Source organism: Alosa pseudoharengus, unplaced genomic scaffold (genome assembly GCF_046254945.1).
Source record: "Alosa pseudoharengus isolate Yale_2024_CS ecotype anadromous, Long Island Sound unplaced genomic scaffold, YU_APseudo_1.1 YU_APseudo_1.1_scf_7, whole genome shotgun sequence".
Lineage (NCBI taxonomy): Eukaryota > Metazoa > Chordata > Actinopteri > Clupeiformes > Clupeidae > Alosa > Alosa pseudoharengus.
Genome location: NW_027468859.1, coordinates 34,845,407 through 34,872,854, shown reverse-complemented (window position 1 = coordinate 34,872,854; position 27,448 = coordinate 34,845,407). Strand labels below are relative to the sequence as shown.

The window sequence follows — 27,448 nt, the reverse complement described above, 5'->3', positions numbered from 1 at the left end:
GCAGAAGACACGTGATGCAGCACAGTTTATTTGGCTGTCAGGAATCTTTTTTTCTCCAATTAGCATCACTTGAAATAAGTATCTGAAGTTCAATATTTCTATGGTGTAATTTATGGTTTTCATTTCATTATTGCAGCATATTAGGATGAGGTTTAGAGAGTTGTTTACGACAGAAAATGATCTCCACAAACTCTCAACCTTTCACACCAAAAGCCTACAGAAAATACTGAGAATATTCTGGCCCAAAAACCATATCCAACCAACATCTTCTTAGCCTGTGTAAACAGAAAAACATGTCTACCATCCTTATGAGAAGTCGGTGGAAATGGATTGGGCATGTCATCCGTAGAGAGCTGGATAACATCACCTGAACTGCCCTTCACTGGACAAACATCCTATTTGCAATAATTATGAAATAACAGTGAATATACATTGCTTTAAATGCAGCCACAGTTGTTCTCTCTCTCGAGTTCCCTCTCTCGATATCACACTCAGGGCTCAGAAGGGAGGAGCTGCTTGGAAAACATGCAACATGAACAGTAATGAACTGCCCTTGACACCAGGCGGTAAACGTAAAAGAGTCCAACCAAGAACACCTGGCACAGGACAGTGAAAAGCGAGCTGCTGACCCTGCATCACACATGGGGATCTATGCAGACACTGGCCCAGAACAGACAGGAGCGGAAATGCTTTGTTGCTGCCCTACGCCAGCCGGCATCGCCGGCAGTAAGGAAGTAAGCAGACCTGTTCAAATGAACCAGTTATGATGGCACAGAAGCACTTGTTCCTGAATAACAAGTCTGGCTTGACAGCAGTGATCTCTGCCCCATGTTACACTGAGGTGTGTGTGTGTGTGTGTGTGTTGATATAAATGCTTTAGCAATGATTACATATCATTTGATGAGTTCTCCTGGCATAATGTTATTTACCCACTTACGTGTGGGCTTTGTTTGCAAATTCAATTTGATCTCCACAGGGACAAAGAGTTTTAAGGCCAGAGGGCTTACCTCCTATTATTTGCTCATTAGATAGCAATGACGAAGGACTAAACAGTTCCTTTTGCATTTTCATGAGCCTGCTCCTTAAGGCTAATGGATCATTTACAAAACCACTGACTGACAGCTAGTTGGGAAGGGGATGACAAATGTCAATACAAATAAGTCTATCTGTCTATCTTTATGAGGTCTTGGCCTTTCATGGGGCGTGGAGAACACCTTCCCGTCAGTTGTGTGTGCATATTTGCTGAGCTTTTCCGAGTGACCATGGGGATCGCACACGCACACGCCCAGACCAGTAAAACGGCAATGATGACTTTGCAAATGCAATTTCCTCTCATTTATCTTGTGGCCTCTATGGGTCACCTTGCATACATCAGCGTAATGACTGCACCAGCACAATGAATGTTCCCGCAACACCGCAGTCCACTCGTGCAGCTGCCAGATAAATGGCCGCGTTTGATGAGCGGGAACATCAAAGCTTAAGATGGCGGTGCCGTGCACATCGTCTGCTGGGACAAGAGGGGGGTCACATTTATCATTTCGCTCCGGGACCTCATTACCACCAGAGTAATCACTTAAGCCGTGAACATGCACTCACACATGGACAAGGCTGCTGGAGATGGCGTTCCTGTGTGTGGTTCACAATCTTTCTGAACCAAGCTCAGGGGACTGAATCATTTTGTGCCTTTTATGTCATCTCTGTTGTCTGTTATCAACTGCTGCCTCTAAAGATGCTTTGTGTGGCTGTAAGGAATGTGCTGCACTTCCAATAAAAGTCGAAAAGTCACAATAAGTGACGTCTTTCACAAGACGTCGCTCATACCACTTCTTCAGGGTCAATTGAAAAAGTTACAGATTATGTCAATGACAGGTACTGTCCTTGAGACTCGGAGCCCTTCAACAAAACTCTGTATAATACACTAGTGCACTATCCAATCTAGAGGAAAATACAGAAGGAGAGGAAAGTCCAGAGTAAAGAAAATCACCAGAGATTCCAGTCACCCCAACAACTGCCTCTTCTCTGTCCTACGCTCTGGGAAACATCTAGATAGATAGATAGATAGATAGATAGATAGATACTTTATTGATCCCTAGGGGAAATTCAAGGCTGCCTGAGGGTCAACACAGAGAGAATGCGTAAACGTTTTTATCCCCGAGCTGTCCAGATACTAAATAAAGACTGTAGCAGGAGCACAAGCATGTTGAAAACACCTCATGCACTTTAGACATTTCTCTTCTTCTATTCTTTTTCTATTTATTTCCTTATTTATTTACACATTGCACAGCCATGGAGACAGTGGACAAAGCATTTCACTACATATACTTTGTATAATTAATTGTATGTGACAAATACATTTTAATTGAAATTGAAATTGAATTAAAATGAAATTGAAATTGAATACATAGCCAAGATACCACCCTCTGTGGATCCTTTGTTCATAAAGAAATAAGACTGTTTTGCTAAGTTCTTATTTTTATCACCAAAGCAACTTCTGCTCTTAAGGCATTATAAACAACATCTCTTAATTTCCTGCTACTTCAAATTAAGCATCTAATAAGCCCCCCACACAGTTTACCACAGTTTATGGTCAATAAAAGTGTATGATGTAGTGTCAAAACAAAGCACACTGCCATACTGGGTCATGGCTGATGTGTGTGTATACATGTAGTGGGCATACCAGGTCTGCTTCTGAGGAAGCCCAGAGTGTCTTGCTTGTCAGTGTCATTCTCCGGCTGACAGATCTGTAAATAAACAGATGAGTGGTGTACTTACTGTCGCTTCATCTCACTCTTACATGGAGAATGAAGTCAAATAAGTCTGAATATCTGACTGAGCAGGCTCTGATGGCAACAAAGCATTCAGGCCGAAGTCTGGCCTCGTCCTGGATCTCGTCACAGCCTTCACAAGTTTTCACAAGAGGGGGACATGGCAGAGCTGAGGTGCGTGCAAGGAGAACTCAATGTCAAGCTGAACAAGGCTAAGGAGGACTACAGAAGGAAGGTGGAACAGAAGCTGCAGGAGAACAACATGAAGGAGTCATGGGACGGCATAAAGACCATCACTGGCCTGAAGAAGAGCAGCAGATCTGTGGAGGGGGACCTGGACAGGGCGAACCAGCTGAACCACTTCTACAACAGGTTTGACTGCCCTGCTCCAGCTCCAATGGCAGTGGTCTGTCCACCACCCCCTGCTGACTCAGACACTGCTCTTGTTTGCGTGCCTGCCCTACCCCCACCTCCCAGCCTCTCCAGCTCTGCATCCCGGTGACACCCAACGACCTGAGCCACCATCACCTCACGCCCTGCCTCCGCCTGACGCCTCCTTGCCTGTGCCTGTTGAGGTGTCTTGACAGGGACATCAAGGAGGTGGTCATCCCCCAGCCCCCCCCCCCCCCCCCCAATACCAGTGCAACACTCACCTCCACCATCAGGCTGGATATTGCACCCCTTCCCCACATGGCGATCACGAACAATGAGGTGACAACGACTTCAGTCAACAGCCATCAGACACACAGATCCCGGATGCACCCCTCACAGATCCCAGATACACACAGATCCCAGATGCACCCCCCCTCCCATCATCACAGCAGATCAAGTAAGAGTTCAACTAAAGAAACTTCGCCCCAAGAAGGCAGCCGGGCCTGACAGACTGTGTCCAAGGCTACTCAAGGCCTGTGCTGCTGAACTGGGGGAGCCACTGAAGCACATCTTCAACTTGAGTCTATGTCTCGGACAAGTTCCAACACTGTAAAAGCCATGACACTCACTCACACAGAGCACCTTATTTTACTATGCACAGAGAATCACAGGCTCAGTCCCTGCCTGCCATTGCAAGCGCCTCTTGATTAATCACCCACTATGTGGATACTGTTTTTAGAATTGATTTAGATTAAGTGTTATTTAGTATAATTTGTATTTTAGTATATTCTTTATCTTCTACTGTCCTTAGTGCTTAGTTGTGTTTTTTATATTATATATTTTTAATTACTTTTTTCTGCTGTTTAGTGAATGTGTGTGTGTGATGCCTGTATGCTACTGAGACATTGAATTTTCCCTTGGGGATCAATAAAGTATCTATCTATCTATCTATCTCTGACTAAATAAATGTCCACATGCTCTCAGGAAAGGAAATAAAAACTATGAAAACCCCAGGCTTTGTAAACAGTCATAAAACGAGTGGTTTGAATCATAACCACCATTGCAAGCTCCATGATTACACTCTTGCGTTCAAGGTGAATTAATGTAATAAACGTTATATTAAATGTAAGTAGGAGGGTGGTCAGGTATGAATCAGTCAATCTTGTCAAATTAATGCAATTAAAAAGTTGACAAGCGCAAAATATCCATGAATGATGCTTCAACGACTACTCTCGATCTGTCGTTCGAAACACCAAACTTTTTGTAATTGATCAGAACTATTCTTTCCAGAAACACCAAATCCATGAACAATGGTTCTTACTACCAAGATTGCAGTGGAAGTTAGCTAATGACCTTTCTACAAACGCACCCATGGACATGTTCATGTCATATTCCCTGGCCTAATCAACACATATTGGGGCTTATGCTTATGTCTACAGGAAAACTGAGCAAAGAGTATTTCATTGGCTGCTCAACCAATACTAGAACACCTTCACCATGTCCTCCATTTTTGGTCAAATTTCTTTCTGGGGTCAATTCTTTTTGTATTCAACAAACAACAAGAATGACGGAATAGTTGCTGTAAAGGCCAGTAGTAATAATTAAGCTGCAACAGTGGTGAACAGAAGTGAAGTGGACATTTGATGGATACAGAAAACCACCAGTAACATTCTGCAGACATATATATGCTCAGACTTACCATTGGATTTATCTTTATTGTTTTCCTTGTGAAACTAAGATAAAATGCCAGAAGATGGTTTGTTTTACCTTTTTTACACATCGTTACCAGGGGTGCCAATAAGTGCACTGTACTGTAGTAAAGATATCAGTTTGTGTGACTGGCTGGCTACTGTACTGATATCCTTTTGTGGTGTTCAGTGTGTTTGAATATTCTGAGTTGCTAAACTAAACAAAGCCATTAACTGCTTAAAACAACGGATGTTTGAGTGATTAATTCATATGATACAGTATGTAAAATAAACATCCTGTTTGTGATAATTATGAAATAACAGTGGATATACATGGCTTGAAATGCAGCCACAGATATCACACTCAGGACTCAGAAGGGAGGAGCTGCGTCAGTGAGTGGAAAACATGCAACACGAACGGTAATGAATGTCAAAGGCCACAGGGATCTTACATGGTGGGAAGTCCTTGGTGCTTAACATGATTTACAGTATAGTGTTTACCTTTGTCTTCCATTACATGGTTCATTATGAGGTCTTGAGGTCGCCCGTCAAAATCTGAGCCTCCAGATCTCCTTAATCACGTTCACTCCATTCAGGACCTCCGCTGGCCGCGACCCAATGAACACACAGAAAACCTTCCCGTACTGGTCTGACCGCTATATGCATGCACAAAAAGAAAATACAGTGTGTGTGTATGTACTCACATACATCTCTCATAAAGATGTTCACTTTCATAACTATTTTTGGTATATTCTACAACTGTTCTCCTACTATTTGGGATTTATTCAGATAGTATACAAGTAGGTTATGCATATTCTATTTTGGTACTTACTACTACTTTGGTATATTCTACAACTGTTCTCCTACTATTTGGGATTTATTCAGATAGTATACAAGTAGGTTATGCATATTCTATTTTGGTACTTACTACTAATTAGTATGTAGAGATCAAGGCTTACAAGGTCATTATTAAGATTATATCAATAATAAAGGCCTAATTCATCATGAACAAGAGATTTGTGAATACACACCTAACAAATGGTTAATGTTGCCTAACACATGCCTTACAAGTCACTAATACAGGTATTAATTAGGTATGTATTGGTGGCTAACATGTGAACCTTAAAATAAAGTGTTACCCTATTTTTTAATAACTGTACTGTGTACATCACATGTTCTACATTCACCTGTTTAAATAATGTACGTAGGCTATATTAATTTGTATATGAATATAGGCCTACACATATGCCTTCAAGTCCTGAGTAGGAGGAAGAGCAGACATCCACAGAACCCCAGGCAGAGTCACAAAACCTCACATGATGGCTGCTTCTCGACGATCCCTTTTAACTTTAAGGATGGAGATAGACCAGTGCATGCCCAGTCCGCTTATTTCTTCATATGTCAGCGTGTGTGTTTTTGACAGAGAGAAAGAGAGACAGAAATAAAAAGTTGTGTGTGTGTGTGTGTGTGTGTCTGTGTGTGAACAAAAAAAAGAGAGAGAAATGGTGAGCTGTGTGTGAACGTGTTGCAAAATCTGTTGCATAAATGTCAATATAATGAAATGTTCGTGTCCATCATAATGATACCTTGTTTTGGCTACAACATGTTTTTAAGCTAACAATTAAAACAGTCCTGATAGAATTTTGATTTACAATCCTTAACAAAATAATAAAACAGAGCAAAAAAAAAAGTTTCTACTCAGGATTCCACTTTGGTCACTGCCGAGTGCAAACAGAAACAGTACTGTGTGAGTCATGACACAACAAGGTCCATGGCTGTCCTGCACAGAACTGTCCTTAACAAAAGCTGTCGCATGTATTCAACTTGAGTGGAGGTTGCAGAACTGCCGAGGATGGCACACGTGAGCTGGGATGTGAACTGAGCTGCCAGGTTGGGGGGGTGTATCAGCGCCTTTTCCTATGCAGTAGTGACAGCTCTAAGCTCACTGGAGAGGGAGCCTTGAGGAGAACCTGGGAGAAGACTTTCGCAAAGGTGTCACACACGACCATCGGTGTTGTCCTTATGGTGCTTGAAGCCAATGGCCTGTCAGAAAGTAGCTGGAGCTGGAGGGCTAACAGGTGCATTGGGCAAGGGCAATGATCCAAGGTAGTTCTACTGACTTTACTTTTTACGGAAAAAAAGTAAAAATAATATTTATGAAAATTCATTAAAATTGAGGAGGGTTTTGAATACAAACTCTTCAAATGTATTCAGTGAGTACAAATTCTTCATGAAGAAATATATGTGCCACAATTATTGGTGCTCCTAGAAAATCATATAAACAAAATGTAACTGAAGCATATTTTCTATTTATATTTAACTTAATCAGAGTGTTTTTCAATTTTCAAGTGGAAATCCATGACTTGCAGTTTCACAAATAAGGTAACACAGAGGACAAATACATTATTCATTATTCAACATACAATTTATTTAAGGGGAAAGTGTGTTGACCTCCATAAATTAGGGAATGGCTATAAAAAAATAGGTACTTGCCTGAAAATGCACATCTACAGGTAAAGCAATAGTTAAGGTAACATCTTCAAACCAACACCATCCTCACCACCAACATCATCCTCACCACCATCATCATCCTCACCACCAACACCATCTTCACCACCAACACCATCTTCATCATCAACACCATCCTCATCATCAACACCATCCTCATCACCATCATCATCCTCACCACCATCACAATCCTGATCACCAACATCATCCTCACCACCATCACCATCTTCATCATCAACACCATCTTCATCACCAACACCATGCTCATTACCATCATCATCTTCATCACCAACATCATCCTCATCACCAACATCATCCTCACCACCATTTTGTCGATGAACATGTGAAGGACAGGTGTGGTTCCTAGTCATCCAGGTTATGCACTCCAGTTGACCAGAAAACTTTTCACAGCACATTATTAACTATGACTAAAGCATGTTAGCAAGTTTCTAGCATTGCCAAGAAGGCCCTGGGTGGTGTTTTCCAGGTTTTACATACCTTTTGGAAAGAGCTCACTAGTTTTAGACCTAAACTCTGTTGCTTAAAGAAGTTCAAATCAATTGGAACAAACTTGCCTGGACAAGGACTCATGTTTATTTTACACACACACACACACACACACACACACACACACACACACACACACACACACACTGATGAGGATGTAAGAGAGGACAATTCTTCCTTTACTACTCTTTACTGGAGTGTTCCAGATAGCCTCTGTTGAAAAGGCCATGTTATATCTCCAAACATTTGACATTTACTGCTGACTTCCATTTTTCCCTTTCTTCATATGTGATATTTATTTCATGCAAGTAGGCTACTGTATATAGAGTGTGCTCTAGGCATCATTTTACACTTTAAATACCACATGTAGCCTACAGCAAATGCATTTACAAATGAATATGGCCAGAATGAATAAATGAAATGTCTGGTGCTGTTTGGTGTATCCAGCTATTCAAGGTGTTATCCAAAACAAGTATTAAATCACTCAACAACAGCAGAGTTCACCTGTGACTCAGTGGAGCGAAGCAACAAAATGTTCTGATTAGAATCAAATAAGGTAATTCCCAGAGCTGCTTTTCTAAGGGATGACCTCTGGCATGAAAGGCAAGTGTTTACATTTCAAGGCTTCCTTGGTGAGCTGTCATGATTTTCATGTTTTTCATTTCATCATCATGTATGCATAGATATTTACATAGGTCACTCTGGTCACAGCCCGGCTCCACCACTGCTCATCATTTATACACATGTTCAGCCTTCCTCCGCAAGATGCTTTAATCTATTCAGGTTAGCGCGCTAGCTCTGTGCCGCTGGAGCAGCGGGCTTCGCTTCCTTTTGGGACTGAATGGGCGATTTGCATTCATTCGGTGTGCGTCTCTCCTATCTAGCCTACATGCTCACGTTTGGCTATTTATCTATTTGGGTTCTGCAGGGACCGAGATGAAGTGTAAAAGGGTTTGTCATCATTTGGGGTGATGGTTTTCCAACATACTGGCTGATTTACATCAAATTCCCTGCAAAATAAATAAATTAATGTGGATAAATAAATAAATAAATATCAAACCCCATTATGTAGCCTATTCTCTCTTTCTTTATTGTACTCAATCTCACTACCCAACCCCACACACATAAACTCAACAGCAATTCTTTATATTAAAAAACAACGCCCAGAATGCCATTATTTAATTGTGTACACACTCATAAGTTGTGCCTTGTTGCTTTGCATAAATGAGCCTGCCAAATACCACAAACAGAAACATAAACCTAAACCTTGTTGCTGAGAAGTGAGGAGGTCAAACCACTCCTAGCACAAGCCATAAAATCCTGTGATAAGTTTCTAACTTATCATTCCATGGTTGAAAGTGGATTTATAGGACCCTTTGCGGATAATGTCGATAAAGATCGACCAAGCACTGCTCATTCTCAATGAAATGGCTGCTCGCAACGGCTACCTCTCAGACTATGTACAGATACAGATTTAATATTCATGTCTGTTCTTAGAAACAGGCACAGTCACTAAATCTAATTCCCAATATAATTTCTCGCAGTTGATTTCACTTACATGAAATGACAAATATCATCTGCATTAACACTTTTACAAACTGCATTACTCTTTTAACTCTGGGCGATGAAGGGGTTTCCTTCTACAGTAAGCTGTTGAATAAAAACATCAAGTACCATTGATTCATATGGTATTGGCCTTAAAGTGCAGTAAATGGCTGTATTGATTAAGTACCTCTGCACACGAAACTGTTGCACTGATTATGTGCCAGAGCTATTTTACCTTGCACTATACCTGCTATTTCTATCCCTTTGGACTATATTGGGCAGTCATTCTTGGCTCTAGTTACCCAATACATCAATGGCACTGGTCTTCAGTTGTAAAGGTTATTTAGTTTACAGTTGGCTGCAGCTGTGGCCAGTACTTGTGGCCATGCTGTTCCAGACTGCTTGGGTAAAAGTCTCCACCAGAATGTCAAGGCATCAAGCCACAGTGAAGATGAGGGCCCCCCCCCCCCCCACCTTTTTATCTTTTCCTCTCTCTACAGAACACACGGGAGTTTGTCCTCAGCAATTGTGGGCAATTTGTTGTTTGAGGGTGGTGACTTTGTAAGGCCTGCTGCTTTGTAAGGATTCCATCACATACCTCCATTCAGAGACAGCCCCAGCCAGTATCCTTAGGCAATATTCTCTCTTCTGAGCTGACAGAAACAGTTCTATTTGTGTTTGTGAGGTGTGTCACCATCCCACAGTGACGCGCCAGACAAACGTGGGATCAAAAGCATCACCCTGAAAAAAAGCTAAAAAAAACACACAATGAAGAGTCTGGACTTCCTACAGCCTTGAGGCAACAGACCAGACGGGGTCTTCCAGCAGCCAAATGTGATGATGCATAGGAGTCAGCTTCCCTTAAAGGGCCCAGCATAGAACATTCATCACATGCTGCTTTCATAAGACTGACATGCAGAAGCCCAAGATCTGGAGTTGTGGTGAGTTGTGGTGTGTTGACGAAGACTGCTGTGTGTAATGCAGTGTTTAAACACACTCGTTCACACACACACACAGACACACACACACACACACACACACACACACACTGTCTCTCTCTCTCTCTCCTTACCCTGTCCTCCTGACAGCTTATATTTGCATTCGTTCCTGACTGCCCAGGTTATATGTTTATGGTAATTGGAAGTGCAAAGCCCAGCTGTCTTTTTCAAGTTGGAAAAAAAAGAGTCACAATAAACAGCCATGGCCATACCAATCTATTTGAGTGGCAGCTCTGCAAGACATAACACAGGTTAGAGGCAGCATGCAAGTAATCTCTCATCAACCCATTCACTAAACAGAAAACAAAAAAAATATAACAAAGAAATAAAAAAACATACATACTTCATGTGTCTCAGTAACACAAGCAGACATTATTTTGAGGCATACTTGTTTCATGCGACCCATTCCAGCAGATATGTATGATTTCATGGCATACTAATGGGAATTGTGGAAGTGTGGCTTGTTATTTTTCATGCTAGTTACAGTAATGGTACATGTGCTTAATCTGCTTTTTCTCAGCGCAGCAGGCTTGTGTCTTTTCAGGAAATAATAAGCTGATTATGCCATCGGCTCAGAAAAACAACATGGTAATGATCACTTCATCTTCAGCCTTCCACTGCCTGGGGATAGGAAAATGAACGTTTTGGCAAAGAGACACTTCTAATCGCTGCCTTTGTTTGTCCTCAAAGGATATTGTTGAAAACCTCAAATAATGTTCTGTTTAATAATCTGTATGTGCCTGCACTGTATGAAATAAATAATGGTTCTCTGCAGTTGCAAAGAATTAAGATGTCACGTGCAAATGCCTGTGGAAAGCACAAAAAATCCAAACAGTGTGCATCTGTCTGAGACTGACTGGATAACAAACACATCAAGGTGAATATGTGAGTCAGCCCAGAAACACTCCACGGTGTCATCAGCACAACCAGATTCTCTGTCCAAGTGTCAACACATTTCTTGCAACATCATCACCTTGATCCTCCTAAATCTGGCACCTTCACCACAAATGATTTTAGCAGTTGGCTGTAGCTGGGTGGTCAGAGCCGACTGTCATAATAATAAAGGGCTGACTGAAGAAGATCATTTAATAAATTTAACCCCCACAACAGATTTATGTCAATTCATGGGTACACTCTGTATTCATATACAGTAATGTCAAACAAATAATAGCTTGAAAAAGCTTACTGCACTGAAATAATATCACAATAGCAGCAAGTGGAATCTGAAATATTCTAAGAATTCATTAAAATGTGTGAGGAAGTATTTTTTTTTAAACTTCTTTGTTGATAGTTAATAGAATATACTACTTTGAGCATAATGCATATAAAACGTGCTCGATTTTTTAAGATGCAAGATTCAAATCAAATTGTAGTTGGCTGTTTCTAGGCAACCATGTCCAGATGATCAGATTCAGTTAATCTGGAATGAGGTAAACACCTGTCATCCTATCATTACAGATGTGACAGAAATATAATTCACATCCAAACCTCCGCTGAATCCGCCATGACCTCAAATGACCTGATCTCTGAAAAAGATGGTCCCCATCTCTTCTCCATTCACAGCATTAATCACTTTGTAACACAGAGCCTGATTAACACCCAGCCAACTGTAATAGCAGCTTTGAGGCCTCACAGCAGAGAGCGCCAGTCAACCACATCAGGTTTCCCTGGCTGCCACAAATGGCCCATTTCCCTTCTCCTTTGCCACAGCACAACGCTGACTTTGAGAGGACAGGCGCTGGAGGAATGAAGGCCTCTGCACCTCGTAATGCGGGGAATTGGCGAGCCTCTGGAATGAGGAGGTCAGTCTGGCATGCTCTCAAGAGCGCATTTATTTGGCAGAGCCTCACCCTGGTGGTCCAGAACCCTTGCTGCAGCTCCCATAATGACCAACGCTGAGGTGCTCCACTTAGGACAGAGGGATAGACAGACGGACAGATGCCATTGTTAGTTCTGGTCATCAGCTCGGCTCATCACAGAGTGACCCCTCTCTGTCGGAGCTGACCTTCTGCCAATGCCATGGTTCATTAAGCATCTCTGAGAGATGTGCTTTTAGGATTTGAGAGGCGTGTGGTTGTGGTGGTAAGGGGGGATGCTAGAAGGCTGGGGGGGGGGGGGGGGGTGCACTAGCTGTGATCTAAGTACCAAACCTTGGCAGGCACATACCCCCATTCGAAGAGCTTCCCAGGTGGCCGGCTGACTCCCCCCAGCAGGGGGGCCAAGGCATGCAGCCGCGGATGACATGCACTAGTAAGCCTAAATACGGCACACTTTGCATTAGGGAGGGTGAAGTTTGATTAAGAAATCTCATTACGACTCGACGATTCATCTGGGTAGCTGTTCAACAAAATCTCCCATCAAATGCGCCATAATTTTATGCAACTTAATCCCATGCACAATCACAAATTCTTCATACACCCTAAATGCTAATTAATAATTAGTAAGTTGATAGACCAAATAACCTTTTGCAAATATCCTTTTTTCACTGTGTGTGTGTGAGTGTGTAGGACCTGACTGATTATCAGAAGTAAGAGCGAGTGGCCATTTATTTCTTTTTTAACCGGTTTTGTATATTAGAGTTCACCTATAAAGCTGAAACTTTAACTATGTAGTAAGGCCAACAGTGCCCCTCTCAGGAAGCCTACATACTTCCAGTGCATAATCATCTTTGTTCTAAGGACAACAATTAATATGCAAAACATTTATTTGTTTCGTTCAAAAAATCTGTAAAGAGAACAGTGTAAAGGGAAATAAGAAGGAAAATACAAAGACTTCCTTGGCCTTATTTTTGTATTTAGAACATATACTGAGGACATAGTTACAGTTCAAAGCATATTTACATGTTTCTTTTGCAGTTTTACATTTTCTAATACTCATAGTCGAGCATTCCAAAACATCACAACATATAATTTAAAAAAAAAATAGACACTCCTTAAATTGCCTACTGTGTCTAGCTCTCTCTCACACACACACACACACACACACACACACACACACACACACACACACACACACACACACACACACACACACACACACACACACACACACAGACACAGACACAGACACACACACACGTAGAAGAGGAAATACAAAAAACAACAAAGCTAAAATGCTAAAACCAGCTCAGCTCACAATCAACAAAGGAGGTGTCCATTCTGTGCATCCCTGAAGAGAGAGAGAGAGAGAGTGTGTGTATTGGAGGGGGGGAGGGGGGGGGTTATCTGCGTGACGACCGAGACTCCAGCAGCTGCACCACCAGTCTGTTCTTCAGGCCGCGGAGTTTGGTCCTGTAGTGCTGCTCCAGCTCCGCTTGCACACGGCTGCGCAGGCGCCACAGACACGGCAGCGAACTGCAGTCGGGCACGTTCAGGAGCGCGCGGAACAACTCCAGCCACAAGTCACTGTGCGGATTCCTGCAATATGGAAAAGGTCCAAACGCCATTTGTACCGTCAGAGAGAAGCAGATGTGTGCAGTGGCAGGATGTGGGTGGATTGTCAAAAATGTCTGGGTGATCTTTTTTTTTAATTTTTATTGTTTAATTTATTTATTTTATGTTATTTACTCCTATGTTATCTTGTATCTTGTCTGTAATAAGATTGAAAATGTCAATAAAAAGACCATTGATATTTAAATAAAAAAAAAGTTTCTGGGTGGTGAAGGAGAAGTAGCGAAGGACAACATTGAAAAAAGAAGCTCACCGTTTGAATGTTCCGCTGGGCTTCCATTCGCCATTCTCAAGTTTCACCTGCATGTACGAGCCGAAGATCATGCAGTACACGGTGCCTGCAATTCCGAAGTAGTCCGTCTGTGAGGACAAAACAGCAGAAAAAGATGATCAATAATGTCAATCCATGTTTACGGCGCAGTAAACAGACTGCTGTTTGCTGTTGCACCATGTTGTGTCCATCAAATGTAACACAATCAAATGTAACACAAAAACAAGGTCGAACAGTTACCATGGCTACTGTGCCGTCCTGTGTCAGTGCAGGGCATTCATTTTATTTGATTTTATCTTATAATGCTAGTCTAAGTCAGGGCATGGAAGGGAAGCAAGTCTACTGCGATGGAAACTTGAGTGCTTTCAAACTTTTCCAAGCCAATAACCATGCAGTGGGAATGACCCCTAATGACCCTGGGCAGTGGCACATCTGGCACAGGAGCCCAGCACTTGGGTAGTCGTGGTGGGTACCTGGTAGTTCCAGGGTCTGCCACTCAGCATCTCGGTGCACTGGAAGGCCGAGGTCATGCACTTGGCCGTGAAGGCCGTGCCTTCTGGGAAGAGGGTCATGTCGATGCTCTGGCCAAGGTCAATGAGGGCCAGGCCGTGCTTAGAGTTCTCCGGATCAAAGGACTCATTTTCAAGAAACCTGAGAGAGAGTGAGAGAGAGAGAAGGAGAGGGAGGGAGGGACAGAAAGAAAGAAAAGAGAGAGAGAGAGAGTGAGTGAGATAGAGAGAGTGAGAGAGAGAAAGAGAGAGAAAGATAATGATTTCAGAGGTGAATGAACTCAGCTTACGCAAATTCCATTGGTAAACATGGTACTCCTCATCCAGCAAATTATTCACTTCTGAGTAACATTTAGCCAACGGCGTTTGAGTGAATCAACAAACTCTAGTCTTTACACTGTTCCCAAAATGGCAATAAATATTTAGAATTCTCTTATAAATATTGAACTGCTGGGAACATCTGACTGCGGAGGTCATGTTTTATTCATTTTCTTACCACGCAAAAGCTTTGAACATCACCACCAGGACTGAATCACAGACCTCGATGCTACAGCTTCACCAACACATTAAAAGACAGGTTGAGAGAGTCAGGGTGGGGGTGAGGACAGTTTACCTCTCCCCGAGCAGGAAGTTGTCGGGCTTGATGTCAGCGTGGACGATGCGTGCGCTGTGCAGCTCGTCCACCATGTGCAGGATGCAGGAGGTGAAATACAGCACCAGTGCCTGGGGCATCACCTTCTCACTGCGGCCCTTGTACAGGTTTATGGCATTCTGTTGCAGGGACAGGGACACACACACACACACACACACACACACACACACACACACACACACACACACAATTGGAAATAAGTGAGGAGAAGCAGAGGATTGTGGTTTGCCCTCAAGTAAGGCTCAAAAGACCATGATGACTACGCATCCAAATCTGCAGCAGAGAAAAGACTAACAGACAGAGAAGATGTTTCTTCTGTGATTATAGGAGGACCCTCTGTTGCTCTCTTTTCACTGACTCAATATTGCAACAAGTACTGCGAACAGTGTCGAGGGGATATAGCCCTTCTTGACTGGGAAGCTGTGATGTGTAAGTATAGTGTAAGTATATATACTCTTTTGACCCCGTGAGGGAAATTTGGTCTCTGCATTTATCCCAATCCGTGAATTGGTGAAACACACTCAGCACACAGTGAACACATGCAGTGAGGTGAAGCACACACTAATCCCGACGCAGTGAGCTGCCTGCATCAACAGCGGCGCTCGGGGAGCAGTGAGGGGTTAGGTGCCTTGCTCAAGGGCACTTCAGCCGTGCCTACTGGTCTTAACTCCGGTTACAAGTCCGAAGCCTTAACCAGTAGGCCACGGCTGCAAAACAAACTGTTCTTGAGTGTTTTACAGACTTAATAAAATCACAGCGAGACTCACCAGAAGGGTGCCACAGTTGTGGAGATCCCCAAGTAAAATGCTGCCGTTCCTAAAGAGGTGCGCAGAGTGGATGTTGTTGAAAAGGTGGCGCACGCTTGTTTTGAGCCGAATGTTGAGCTGAATGTTGATGTAATACTCCCAGGGGTTGGCGGGCTTCTGCACCTACAAGGATAAAGTGATGGGGAAGGTCATTTGAAGGTCATTTTCAGACAATTGACAAAAGACAGCATGACATTATGCAACAGGAGGGGGTGTTTTTTTTTTTTTACCTTCAGGAAAAGCTTCTCTGATGTTGTAAGGTTTGTCGCTTGATAGACAGTTGCAAAAGCACCCTGGCCCAGAACAAAATCAACTCGCAATGATTCACCAGCTGTGGGTAGAAGAGTTCAAATGAATTAAATGATGTGGGTGAAGTGCAATAATGAGAAAAATTACAGATGGCAGTGCACACAAAATTGTTTTCCTTTGAGCCCTGCATCTGTGATCAGCGAGGATGCCTGGTAACAACAGCAAACTAGTCTGTGGCTGTCCGCGCAAACACCTTTAAAGCTGCAGAATGGAGTTTGGGTGAAAACTAGAGAGCCAGGAGGCAGGCTAGTCTTTTCCTGTCTCTTGGCGATATAGTTTGCAATGTGTTGTTGTGACAGCTTTTTACTTTTAGTCTTTACACAGAATAGCAGAGTGCACCTAGGCACTACTTGGAACTACAGGTATGTTGATTCTTCACACGACTCCCTCCTATCCCCTGCTATTGCTCACCCATGGTAGTGGTCATCTTTGGGGAGACGCTGGGGAGGTTACATTCCCATGTGGTGACACTGGGGTACGAGGTGAGCGGTATGTCCAGCCTGGAGAGGAGAGTGTTGATGAGCTCGTCGTTCCAAGGGTCTGGGACCAGATGAGATGGAGCTGGACCGAGAGACACAAAAACAGCTGGGTTGTTATTCTCTAGAACCATTATATACCTTTGATGAAACAAGAAGTAAGTTTGGTGTATGTTGTCCTTGCATACGTAGCAATGCGATTTCTGACATCTTGCTACGGAGGCTATGTTAATGAGACTTTGAGCCATGCTTTACAGAGTTTGGTAGAGTGGTGGCGTTGTTAATGAGACTTTGAGCCATGCTTTACAGAGTTTGGTAGAGTGGTGGCGTTGTTAATGAGACTTTGAGCCATGCTTTACAGAGTTTGGTAGAGTGGTGGCGTTGTTAATGAGACTTTGAGCCATGCTTTACAGAGTTTGGTAGAGTGGTGGCGTGCACAATGCACATCGCACCCGTCTTTGGGCTGGGTGCAGGACAAGGTATACAATAAGATAAAACAAAAGAGAGCGTCTGCACACCAGAGCAGCTCCCAAACTTTAAATAAAATAAAAAAACAGCAGGCAAATGAAGAAGACCCTGTTGGGTTGAAACGTTGCCATTTTGTAAGGAACGTTTGGGAACTACTTTAGTGTGCAGACATTCCCTCTTGTTTTAGGCGGGGATCAGCCAGCGGCAAGCGACAAACGAAACGCAACGCTCAGACCATAATAACTTCTATCTCGTTCCTAAGCAACACAAACGGTTTGTCAATTGAATACGCTCGCGTTGCGCTTTGAAAGTTGAACCAAGTTCAACGCTCAGCTTGTTACGCCAGTGTTGCCACCGTTCCGCTGCCGAACCATAGAGAACAATAGGAAACCAGCTGCTTGCCGCCTAAGGCATGCTTTACAGCGTGTATTAGATGAAGGCGGCAGACCAGGTGTACCTGCAGGGGTGGCCGTCGGCGCAAGGGCTTGCGCGGGACTCATGGGCACGTCCAGGCACATCTCCGACCCCTTGGCTGGGCTCGTCGCCATGGGGACCTCCAGCCGCGAGCGAGCCCAGCTGGCGGAGAGGCCGTGGGGATGCCGCGAGCTGCCCGTGAAGTCCAGGTCCGACTGCGGGTCAGCAACGGGGCTGCTCAGCGCGAACCAGTCCAGCAACGGGGCTGCCGAGTCAGGACTCATGGGGACGTCCAGGATCGATTTGAAAGCAGGTGCTGCTGGACTCATGGGGACGTCTGGAGTGGGTCGCGGGGCCGGGGCCGGGCTCATGGGAACGTCACAGTGTGATCCGTGGAAAAGGTCCCGGGAGCCAGGAAAGAGGTCTTCCGTCTGCGGAACGTGAAAAGAGCTCTTGGAGAGGAACGAGTGGACGGCCGGGACATGCTCTAAGGTCATGGGCACGTCCGCTTCCATTTCCGTTTCCTGCGGAGCGTGCTGGCCAACCACCTTCGAGAGGTCTGCAAGCGTCTTCTCTGGGCTCTGATAGACAGTCCAGCCGGGTTTGGGGGCGGCAGAGGAGAAAGCGGCGGCCACCTTGGAAACGTCCTCTGTGGGCGCCACGGTGTGGTCAGGGAAGGAGAGGGCGGCCAGCGGGTGGGCGCTGATGGAGCTGGTGGAGGCGGCCTGGCTCTGGCTCTGCTGGACGGCTGCCAGCCCCTCGCCCACGATGGTGCCCTGGGCTCCTGCCGTGCGCTCTGCTGGAGTGAGCTTCTCGTCCACCGGGCTCTGCTCTATGATCGGGCTGAGATGAAACACATCAGGAGACAAAGCATTATCTCTTAAAGGGAACAAAAGGAGGGCTTTTAGTGAAAAAGCATGGGTTTGTTCACTGAATGGCATCTGAATGTAACATTTTTATGTAGTGCACTTAACCTTCTCATTGAGCTCTCAACTCCATCACCTACTATTGCTAAATGTCTGTACTTCTTGTACAACAAAAAAAAAAATACTTTTTGAAAATGTGTATTTACTGCACTTAATCCACCCATTCAGCCCTCAACTCCATGACCTGCGTGGAGAATCAACTACCTGAGTTTGGTGGGCTGGCGCACAAAGGGGTTCCCATCAGATCCAGCAAACGCTGTTGGGGCATCATTCTCTACAATAGCACAGAACAATAGTCAAAGAGAGAGAGAGAGAGAGAGAGAGAGAGAGAGAGAGAAAGAAAGAGAGAGATAGAGATAGATAGATAAGATGGATAGATAGATACTTTATTGATCCCCAAGGGGAAATTTAATAATTTAATTTCCAACATCCCAGAAAAGACCCCTCTCACCTCCCACTCCCAACCTGTGCCTGTATTACGTTAGTCAATTTAGACTTGTTCAACTAAAAAGGAGCAATAAACAGATGCAAATCATAAGAAATATCTGCACACTGTTAGACGCGCCCATAAACTTTATTCTGCAACGTTTCGATCTAAAAGGTCTTGGTCAAGCATTGTGCCTAACGAAGATCTTTTAGATTATAGAGTTTCATCGAGCACCAGACAAAGCACTCTGCTTTTTGTTCTCAGCCATGCACAGATGCCACAAAGGAAGAGATAATGTGGACCTGCATCTGTAATTGTGTAAATGAAGCACTCCACCTTGAGCGGAGTCCAGTTCCCAGGAGTGTGGTGCGCTGAGGTGGAAGGGAGTGGACACGAGGTTAGCGGACGGAGCAAAGTCCCGGGTGCTGTTGGGACACGCGGCCAGAGAGTGGCGCCTCGACTCCCACATCGCCGTCTCGTCCGTCGCAGACTCCACACCAACAGCGGTTTCCTGATATTCCTGATATTCAATTAAATTGAATGTGCAATTGAATATATGCAAGTACATAAGTGCACAGGCACTTATGCAAATACTCACTAGTGTAGCACTCTGCTTCTCTCAGTTACATTTTTGAATCCATTTGTCAATTCACTTTTTTAATTCAATTCAAAGCGATTTCCATGTCAGTTATATCACAAGGGATCACATTGTCCACAGAGCAACTTGGGGTTATGTGCCTTGCTCAGTGGCACAACAGTGGAAGCCGGGAATTGAACCCACAACGTTTCAGGCTACTACATGCTAGCCCAGCTCCTTATCCACTACACTACCACTGCCCCTCAGACAGCATATCAACAGCACTGTGATGATTGTACATATAACAATAGAGACTACCGGTACATGTTTGGGAAATGAGAAGATAACAGATCAACATTCAACATACGTTCTGCTGTGTTGGTCCAGGTACGGAGACTTCTGCCCTGGGCTGCAATGCTTTCCGTTCGTTGGATGCCATAACTTGCCTGTAAAGTAATGTAAAAACAGAAACAGTCTTTACCATCCAGAAATGTAAAAAAAAATAAAAGACTCAAATATGCTCAGACCATTTGGGAAAGTATGTTACAAGTGAGATTGTTTACCCTCCATTCTCCTTGTCATCCTCATCCTGGAAGACGGTGAAAACTGCAGCAGCAGCAGCAGCAGGCTGGGACACAGCTGGTTTATCTAAAGGAAACAATGAGGACGCGTTAGGGATGCTCTGACACCTAACTCCCCGGAGTAAAGCTCGACACAACTGTGTGAGCTCACAGACATGGGACTGTGTGAGCTCACACACATGGGGCTGTGTGAGCTCACAGACATGGGGCTGTGTGAGCTCACAGACATGGGGCTGTGTGAGCTCACAGACATGGGACTGTGTGAGCTCACAGACATGGGGCTGTGTGAGCTCACAGACATGGGGCTGTGTGAGCTCACAGACATGGGGCTGTGTGAGCTCACAGACGTGGGACTGTGTCTTCGTAAATCATTCAGATGATGTGTGTGACTAGACTGGCTCTAGGGACATGCGCCTTATGACTTACTCAGTTTTGAATGTGCAAAGTTGAGACTCTCCTCAGCAATGTGAGAAAGTCCATCTGGTGCAAAGGTCGGGGCTTGGAACATGTCCATTATCAGATCTAGAGGGAGGAGAATTACATTAAGTGACTAACAATTTCAGCAGCGATAATTTCGACAAAGAGTGTTTTAAAATAAATTGTATTTTAACACATAAAAATAACCATCATATTTTATTGATGAGGCTAAAATTGTTGAGGCTTTTTGCTATTTTATTTAATCTCAACAGGCCTGCGTATATTCTTCAGTTCTTTCCTTACCGAAATTGAATTGTTCCAATTCTTAACTCATTTTGAAGAACATATGAACATTTTTGAAGACAAGATTTCCCTGAGCAAACAGTTCAGTTAAACATTTACATTACTGTGCCCTCTGGTGGCCGTATATGGAAGACTGTGGCTACACCTGTCAAGTTTTGAGAGAGACAACCAGAGGTGGCTAATGTAGGTGTAGTTTAGAGGAATACACCTGGATTCAGGGGAAAATAGGGAGGGGGAATGTCTGATTTCAAACAAGGCTTTTTTCAATAGCCAATCACAGAGAGGTGGCAAACCTTTGAGTATGCACATGTACTGGGTGTTTCATGAAAATACCGCTGACAGCGGACTAACAACCAAAACGATGACGTTTAGTTTGCCTTTGTAGCCGGCAGCCATTTTGCACTGGTTTCAGTAGAAATGGTCATTGGTTAACTGAAAGAAACTCAGAAGACATGAGTGAGCGTGGAACCTTTGCTTTGACCACCTCTCAGGTTATGGCAAAAAAAGAAGAAGAACAAGAAGAAGAAGATGAAGAAGAAGAAGAAAGAAAAAGAGTGTAGACTCAATGGCTGCTGCTCACCGAGTGCCTCCCGTGTGTGGACCGTTGGAGAGGGGAGAACCCGAGATGGAGTGGCCTGAACCAGCCCAAGGGAGTTGTTAGGAGTGATGTGGGAGTGGTTGCCCTGGCCCACCAGTGAGACTGACAGGATGACAAACAGCAGTGTGTGAGTGAGTGTGTGTGTGTGTGTGTTCGGTAGCATGACAGCAGAACCCTCTGACCCCATGACTTTCTGCTCCTGCTACATGATGAAGCTGACATTTATTTAAATTCACATTTAAATGTTCAAAATGCAGCTCTATTGTCCTGGAATGCTAATAGAAAAATAACTGAAAACAGTTGATATTTATCAAACAAATAATGGAAATGTAGCTCTTTCGTTCCTCAACATAAAAACAGTGAAAAGTGCATAAATTCAATACAGATATTATCCCAGATCATTTACAACCCAGAAGCATTTAGGCTGTCTGGTCCACTGACGTGTTTTTTCTTTGTGTAGGCTTTGCTAATCATGATGCATTACCCATGATGCATTACCCACCATTGTTAGTGCCTTCTCTGTCCATCTCCCCATGCTGCCCGTCTTTTGAAACATCACTGGTGGGGAGAGAGAAACAAATTAAGACACTTGAGAAATGCTAGCATTACTCCTCCTGGGCCAGCCACAGCACATGCCACACAGCAGCACAATCATCTGACATGACTCTTGGACTGAAGCCAAGGAGCAGACCACAATTACTCAACAAAAGCAAAAACAAAACCAATGGATGCACCGATTCATAAAAACAGCTGCCATTTATCTGCATGAATGACAACAGCCCTTGACAAAGTGGATGCGCTGAAAGCTAATGTGATCTTTGGACAGTAGCCAGCCATTAAACAGATAATTGAAGAGAGACAGATGAATCACATACAATACAAACCTACAACCTAAAGAGTTAGAAACATGGCACAGTATCAGCAAGGTTTTGTTTAAGGGAGTCTTTTTAAAAGTGGGTTAGCGCCCTGGGGTGCGTTTCCCAAAACCATAGTTGCTAACCTGTTAGCAACTTAGTTGGTTGGCAATGGGAAATTGCATTGCAACCAACAAAGTTGCTAACTTAGTTAGCAACTATGCTTTTGGGAAACGCGCCCCTGAGTGGTAACATGCTTACTGGTCTGCGTCGTCCAGGGGCTGGTGGAAACTGCTGCTGCGGGCGTGTAGGGGCTCAGCGGTGCTGAGCGCAGAGGGGCCGCTCTGAGTCAGGGCTCTGTAGGGGACCTCGCAGGAGACTGGCGCTCCATGGCGATGGATGGGGAGAGTGCCTGCGTCCGCCACGGCGTTATTAGACTGGTGGTGCAGGAGGGAGGTCTGCAGTGAGGACGCGGAGGCGGAGGCGGTAGCCGCGGTTACGGCTGGTGACGGTGGCTTGGGTGAGAGCTCAGCCGCGGCCGGGTGAACTGCCGCCGCTGACGCCTGCTGGCGGGAGGCGACCTCATAGCGAGAGGCCTCGGCTTCTTCCAGAGGACACAGCTGACCCGATGGAGGGAGCGACCCGAGTGAACCGCTTGGGCCCCACACCGCGGAGGCCAATGGCCTGGACTTCCGTCTGGCGCCCAGCCCCAGGTCCTGACTTGGTTGCAGGACCAAGCTGGGCCTGAAGGTCGCCGCTGGCCGGTGGCCGAGAGAGAGACGGTTGCCGAGCGCCGCTGAGGGTCGGGCCGCCAGTGCCGCTAGCTCTGGATGACCTGCAGCTGATACCGCAGCATGACTCTCCTAGCATAAGAGCAATGCAATATTATAATCAACATTTTATCCCTTATCCATTCAGCACACCAAAACCACTGTGGACACTTTCATTGGACGTGTGGGGACCACCATCAACATTTGAAACCGACAGATAGCATAGAGCTATAATATATTGCAACACAAACGTTCGTGATTCATCACTCTTTGCGTTATTGCATTCCGGTACATTAAAAGCTATTTGAGCATCACTCTTGTCCTTGTCACTCAGCCCTCTAAATATTACAATCACACCAACATTATGCGGCTTTGACAAAAGCACTGATTGTTACCTGATGCCCATCATAAGGTCTGTTGGGTGCTTGTGGGTCTGCTGGTGGAACGGGGGATTTGTTGTCCAGTTGCTTCAGGAGTTCCTGCATTCGTCTCAACTCCTCCTCGGCCTCTCGAGCCTTCCTTTGCTCTTCCTCTGCAAACAGGAAACAGCCGTCAACAAAAAAGCCATCCCATAATCTCCTACTCTTATGACCTGTCAGCAGCTCACTCCGACACAGGTTCGGCATACGATATGAAGATACGGATACGCAGTAAGGGTGGCATCCAGGTTGTGAGAGAGTGAAAGTAGAGCCATAGCACTGCACTGAACGAGCTTATTCAAAATCAGCTGTTTAAAACTCTGGTTTAAGAACTGTTCTAATTAGCAAACCCAAGTAGATAGAGAGAGAGAGATAGATAGATAGATACTTTATTGATCCCCAAGGGGAAATTCAAGTACCAGAGGAAATTCAAGTACCAGAGGTGCATTCAAATTCGCACATTTGCGCCTTGAGTTTTCAATAAACGTTTGCACTCGCAAAGAGTTCGAGGAGGTAGTTCTCGGAATTGGACGGAGAGTTACCTTTGAGATGGAATGTTTACACAATATCGTTCAACTGTATCTGTTCAGACAAACATGTTCGCCTCTGTTCAAGTAATTTGAATGCACCTCTGATAATGACTATACAAGGCTTCCACCTCCTGAATATAGAAGCAACTTTATGGGTCACAAATGTACAACAGACTCCGTTTCCACCTGTGGCCCATCTTCCAGGTGTCAAGCTGACCACTTTGTTCACATTACGGCGTTTGTTGTGAAAAGGATAAAATTACTTTTACTGGACCGAGCAGGACGACTTATTATTTACACTAAAAAAAGAAATGCATCCTAGACAACTTTGGCAAAAAGTTTGAACAATTTGACCACTACGCATATTGATGGCCCTTTACACTCATGCTGTCTAGCCTACTTGTGAAACGATCACCCAAGATGCAGTTCAAAACCAAGTTCAAACAGGACTCATCTTTTGTTGATGAACCAGTGAGAGTGGTTTCATTAAACACTCACCCAGTTCTCGCAGCTCGGCCTGCTGCTTACGTTTGGCCCAGTAGCGATTTGCTCTCAACTCCTCAAAGCAATACTCAGAGCCCTCGCAGACTAACTCAGTCTTGCAGTACATGGCCACCTGCTCCAGAGGGGCATTCTGGACTTTGGGTTGGTTGGATGGGTTATACTCGGACTTGGAAATTCTGCAGGAGTTAAAAAAAAAAAAAAAAAAAAAAAAGCAATGTGTCTACAAAGAGCGACACAACTGAAAATGCCAATTAAGTTCACAGACGGTGGTAATAGAACTTACATGCGAACTGTTCGGTCATCTGGGAACCCGGGCAGATCGGGTTCCTGGACACAGACAGAAGTTCACTTTGACACATTGGACTAACACCACAATGATAAAAACACCACAGAAATAAGCACAGGAACGTTTTCCACCTACCTTGCACTGTTGCTGAAGGATTTCTCTTGGTCGAGATTGTTGATTGGTTAATTGTGAATTCTGAAGAGGGTTCCTCGGCACATCTATGTAAAATATATGAATGCAATTAACATGAATGATGATGGCACAAATAAATCACAATGATAAAGCAAGCTAAACAGCATGCATACCAGGTGCGCCTGTCTGAGGCTTCAACACCTTGTCCTGGAACTTCCTGTAAAATTAGCAGATCAATCTTAATTAGTGTTCTGCTTCAAAGAGGGCCATCCATTATTTAATTTAATTTATCAATTTTTACTGTTACCTGTAGTGTTGAAGCACAGTGTCTACAGGTTGGGCCTGGTTCTCCACAGCTCTTTCATAGACTGCTTCAGCTTGTAGCAACTGACCATTTTTCTCAAATTGTTGGGCCCAGGCAATGTACAACGCTGCCGCTGTGGTTCCAATGCCTTGGCTATGCACTTGACTGTACACTTGGATGGGATCATCATAAAAGCTGGCCTGAAATAAGGCAATATTTGTTTGAAAAAGAATACAGAGTTCCCACTCTAAGTTAAATGTAAAATTCCATGACCTTTCCCTGACAAAAGAACTGAATTTCCATGACCCATCATGAATGGTACAGGGCAATTCCACGGAAAATTGACTTTTTGTCACATCCATAACGCCAGTGAAATGCCTTGGCATTTGTATGATGTGCATGATAACATTCATTTTTTGTGCATTTTTTCTCATGTACATTCTTCAGCCAAAAATAGCAAATGCTCAAATGTCATGTAATTATTCACATCATACCATACCATCACATTTTATTGGCGTTATGAATGTTACAAAAAACATTATTTTGCCATAGAATTGCCCTACAATATACTGACCAAAGATTTCAGAGCAGCCGCGTAGCCTTCAAGAATCTGACTTTTTCAGAGCGTAAGATAAATAAATGGACATTGAATAAACAAAGTTAGCCTCACCACAACCACTCAAGCAAGAAGTAAAGCTAATAACCAGGCAGATATACACAATTCTGCGTGGTAATATGTATTAGGCCTATTGTATTTTGTCAATTTTAAACTGCTACAACAAAATCCCCTGATATTCCATGATTTTGCCCCAAATTTGATCAAGTTCCCTGACTTTCCATACCTGGAATTAAATATGATATTCCAGAAATTCCATGACCCGTGGGAACCCTGAGGATAGTATTGCTCTGTCTTCATTACTGATACTATTCTGAATAGCATGATGAGTGATGAGCCTTTACAATGTGACACCAATGTTTACAAATGGTAAAGCATGCACCCACAATGTATAATCTAAATCTTGATTACTGAAAACTTCACCAGCTGCAGTCTCAACTTACACATTTAATGCAATGATCGACGAATCGGGGGTCGTTATGATAGCGTTCCTCTTGCAGAAATCTTTGAACAAGACGATGAAATACAACAGACATGCTTTTCCTTTCTTCTAGAGGTAGCTTCCCCTCCAGAAATTGCACAAATCTAAGTAAACATAGTCGTAAATACAAATGTTAACATTAGCAACTATTTGTTGGTATTTCAATGTAGATATTTTCGGTGCACTGCTTACTTTTTAATGTAGCGTGTGTGTTAGTTTTAGAAAAAAGTATCAAAAACTATACTTTAATCAGGTCAACAACAATGACATACCTATCCCATGGATCAAGCGGGTCATCTCCAGAATATGTGCTCAATGATCTTTCAAATGTTCTGCAAAATATGATTTGTCATATCATGTTGAATTTTGGCAAGACATTAGAATAATATTAGTCCATTCCACTGGAACATGGTTATAAAACTTAAGTTAGCGTTTGAGGAGGAATTATATTTATCATGCAAAATTATCACGAAACCTAGTAACATTATCAAAGTGTGTGAGGAAATTAAAACACAACTGCTGCTCCGTTTGAAGTGAGCTGCTAAAGCTAACGTTGACGTTATCTAGGCAGTTTAGATTACAAAGGTCTTTCCGAAGATTATAAACTTACTGTAAATATGTATCAACATCCATTGCTGTGGTCGTTAAACTCCCATTTAAACGTAATACAATTTATATCCTTAAAAACGCCTAATACTACTGCAGTACTGAAACGTGCTACAAATACCCTTGTTATTTTTTGCAACACAACGGCCTATGCAAAATCTTTGACGTCCACACCCGGATTTCAAATTTCCCGGCGTGGCCAATAAAATGTCACTACCCTCACTAAACAAACCAATCAGATTCTATTACAGATATTTGTGGGCGTTTTCCAGAGAATGTCTGGCTATGCTTTCACACCAAAATCGCGGTGGGTGTGTGTGCACCAGATAAATGTTGTACCGTTTGCCTTTTGGAGGAAGAGTATCCATCCAGATCTTTAA

At 43.8% G+C, this 27,448-nt stretch overlaps 1 protein-coding gene across 2 annotated transcripts; it reads right to left on the bottom strand.

Annotated features, from left to right (window-relative positions):
* Positions 1–13,114: 13,114 nt before the first annotated feature.
* Positions 13,115–27,197, bottom strand: bub1 (BUB1 mitotic checkpoint serine/threonine kinase). Of its 2 annotated transcripts, none has more exons than XM_076272780.1 (25): positions 27,073–27,197; positions 26,735–26,794; positions 26,425–26,566; positions 25,369–25,565; positions 25,235–25,278; positions 25,065–25,147; positions 24,927–24,970; positions 24,638–24,819; positions 23,586–23,722; positions 22,682–23,283; positions 22,069–22,124; positions 21,549–21,668; positions 20,675–20,770; positions 20,231–20,315; positions 20,035–20,113; positions 19,427–19,610; positions 18,868–18,937; positions 17,781–18,616; positions 16,791–16,940; positions 16,301–16,401; positions 16,032–16,193; positions 15,226–15,383; positions 14,577–14,754; positions 14,086–14,192; positions 13,115–13,799 (listed from the first exon to the last, which is right to left on the bottom strand). In XM_076272780.1, exons 1-25 carry the CDS (start codon positions 27,093–27,095, stop codon positions 13,604–13,606), a joined length of 4,092 nt encoding a protein of 1,363 aa, XP_076128895.1. In that variant the 5' UTR covers positions 27,096–27,197; the 3' UTR covers positions 13,115–13,603. The 2 variants fall into 2 exon arrangements, with proteins under 2 accessions (XP_076128895.1, XP_076128896.1); XM_076272781.1 differs by having other exon boundaries at positions 17,781–18,580.
* Positions 27,198–27,448: the final 251 nt, after the last annotated feature.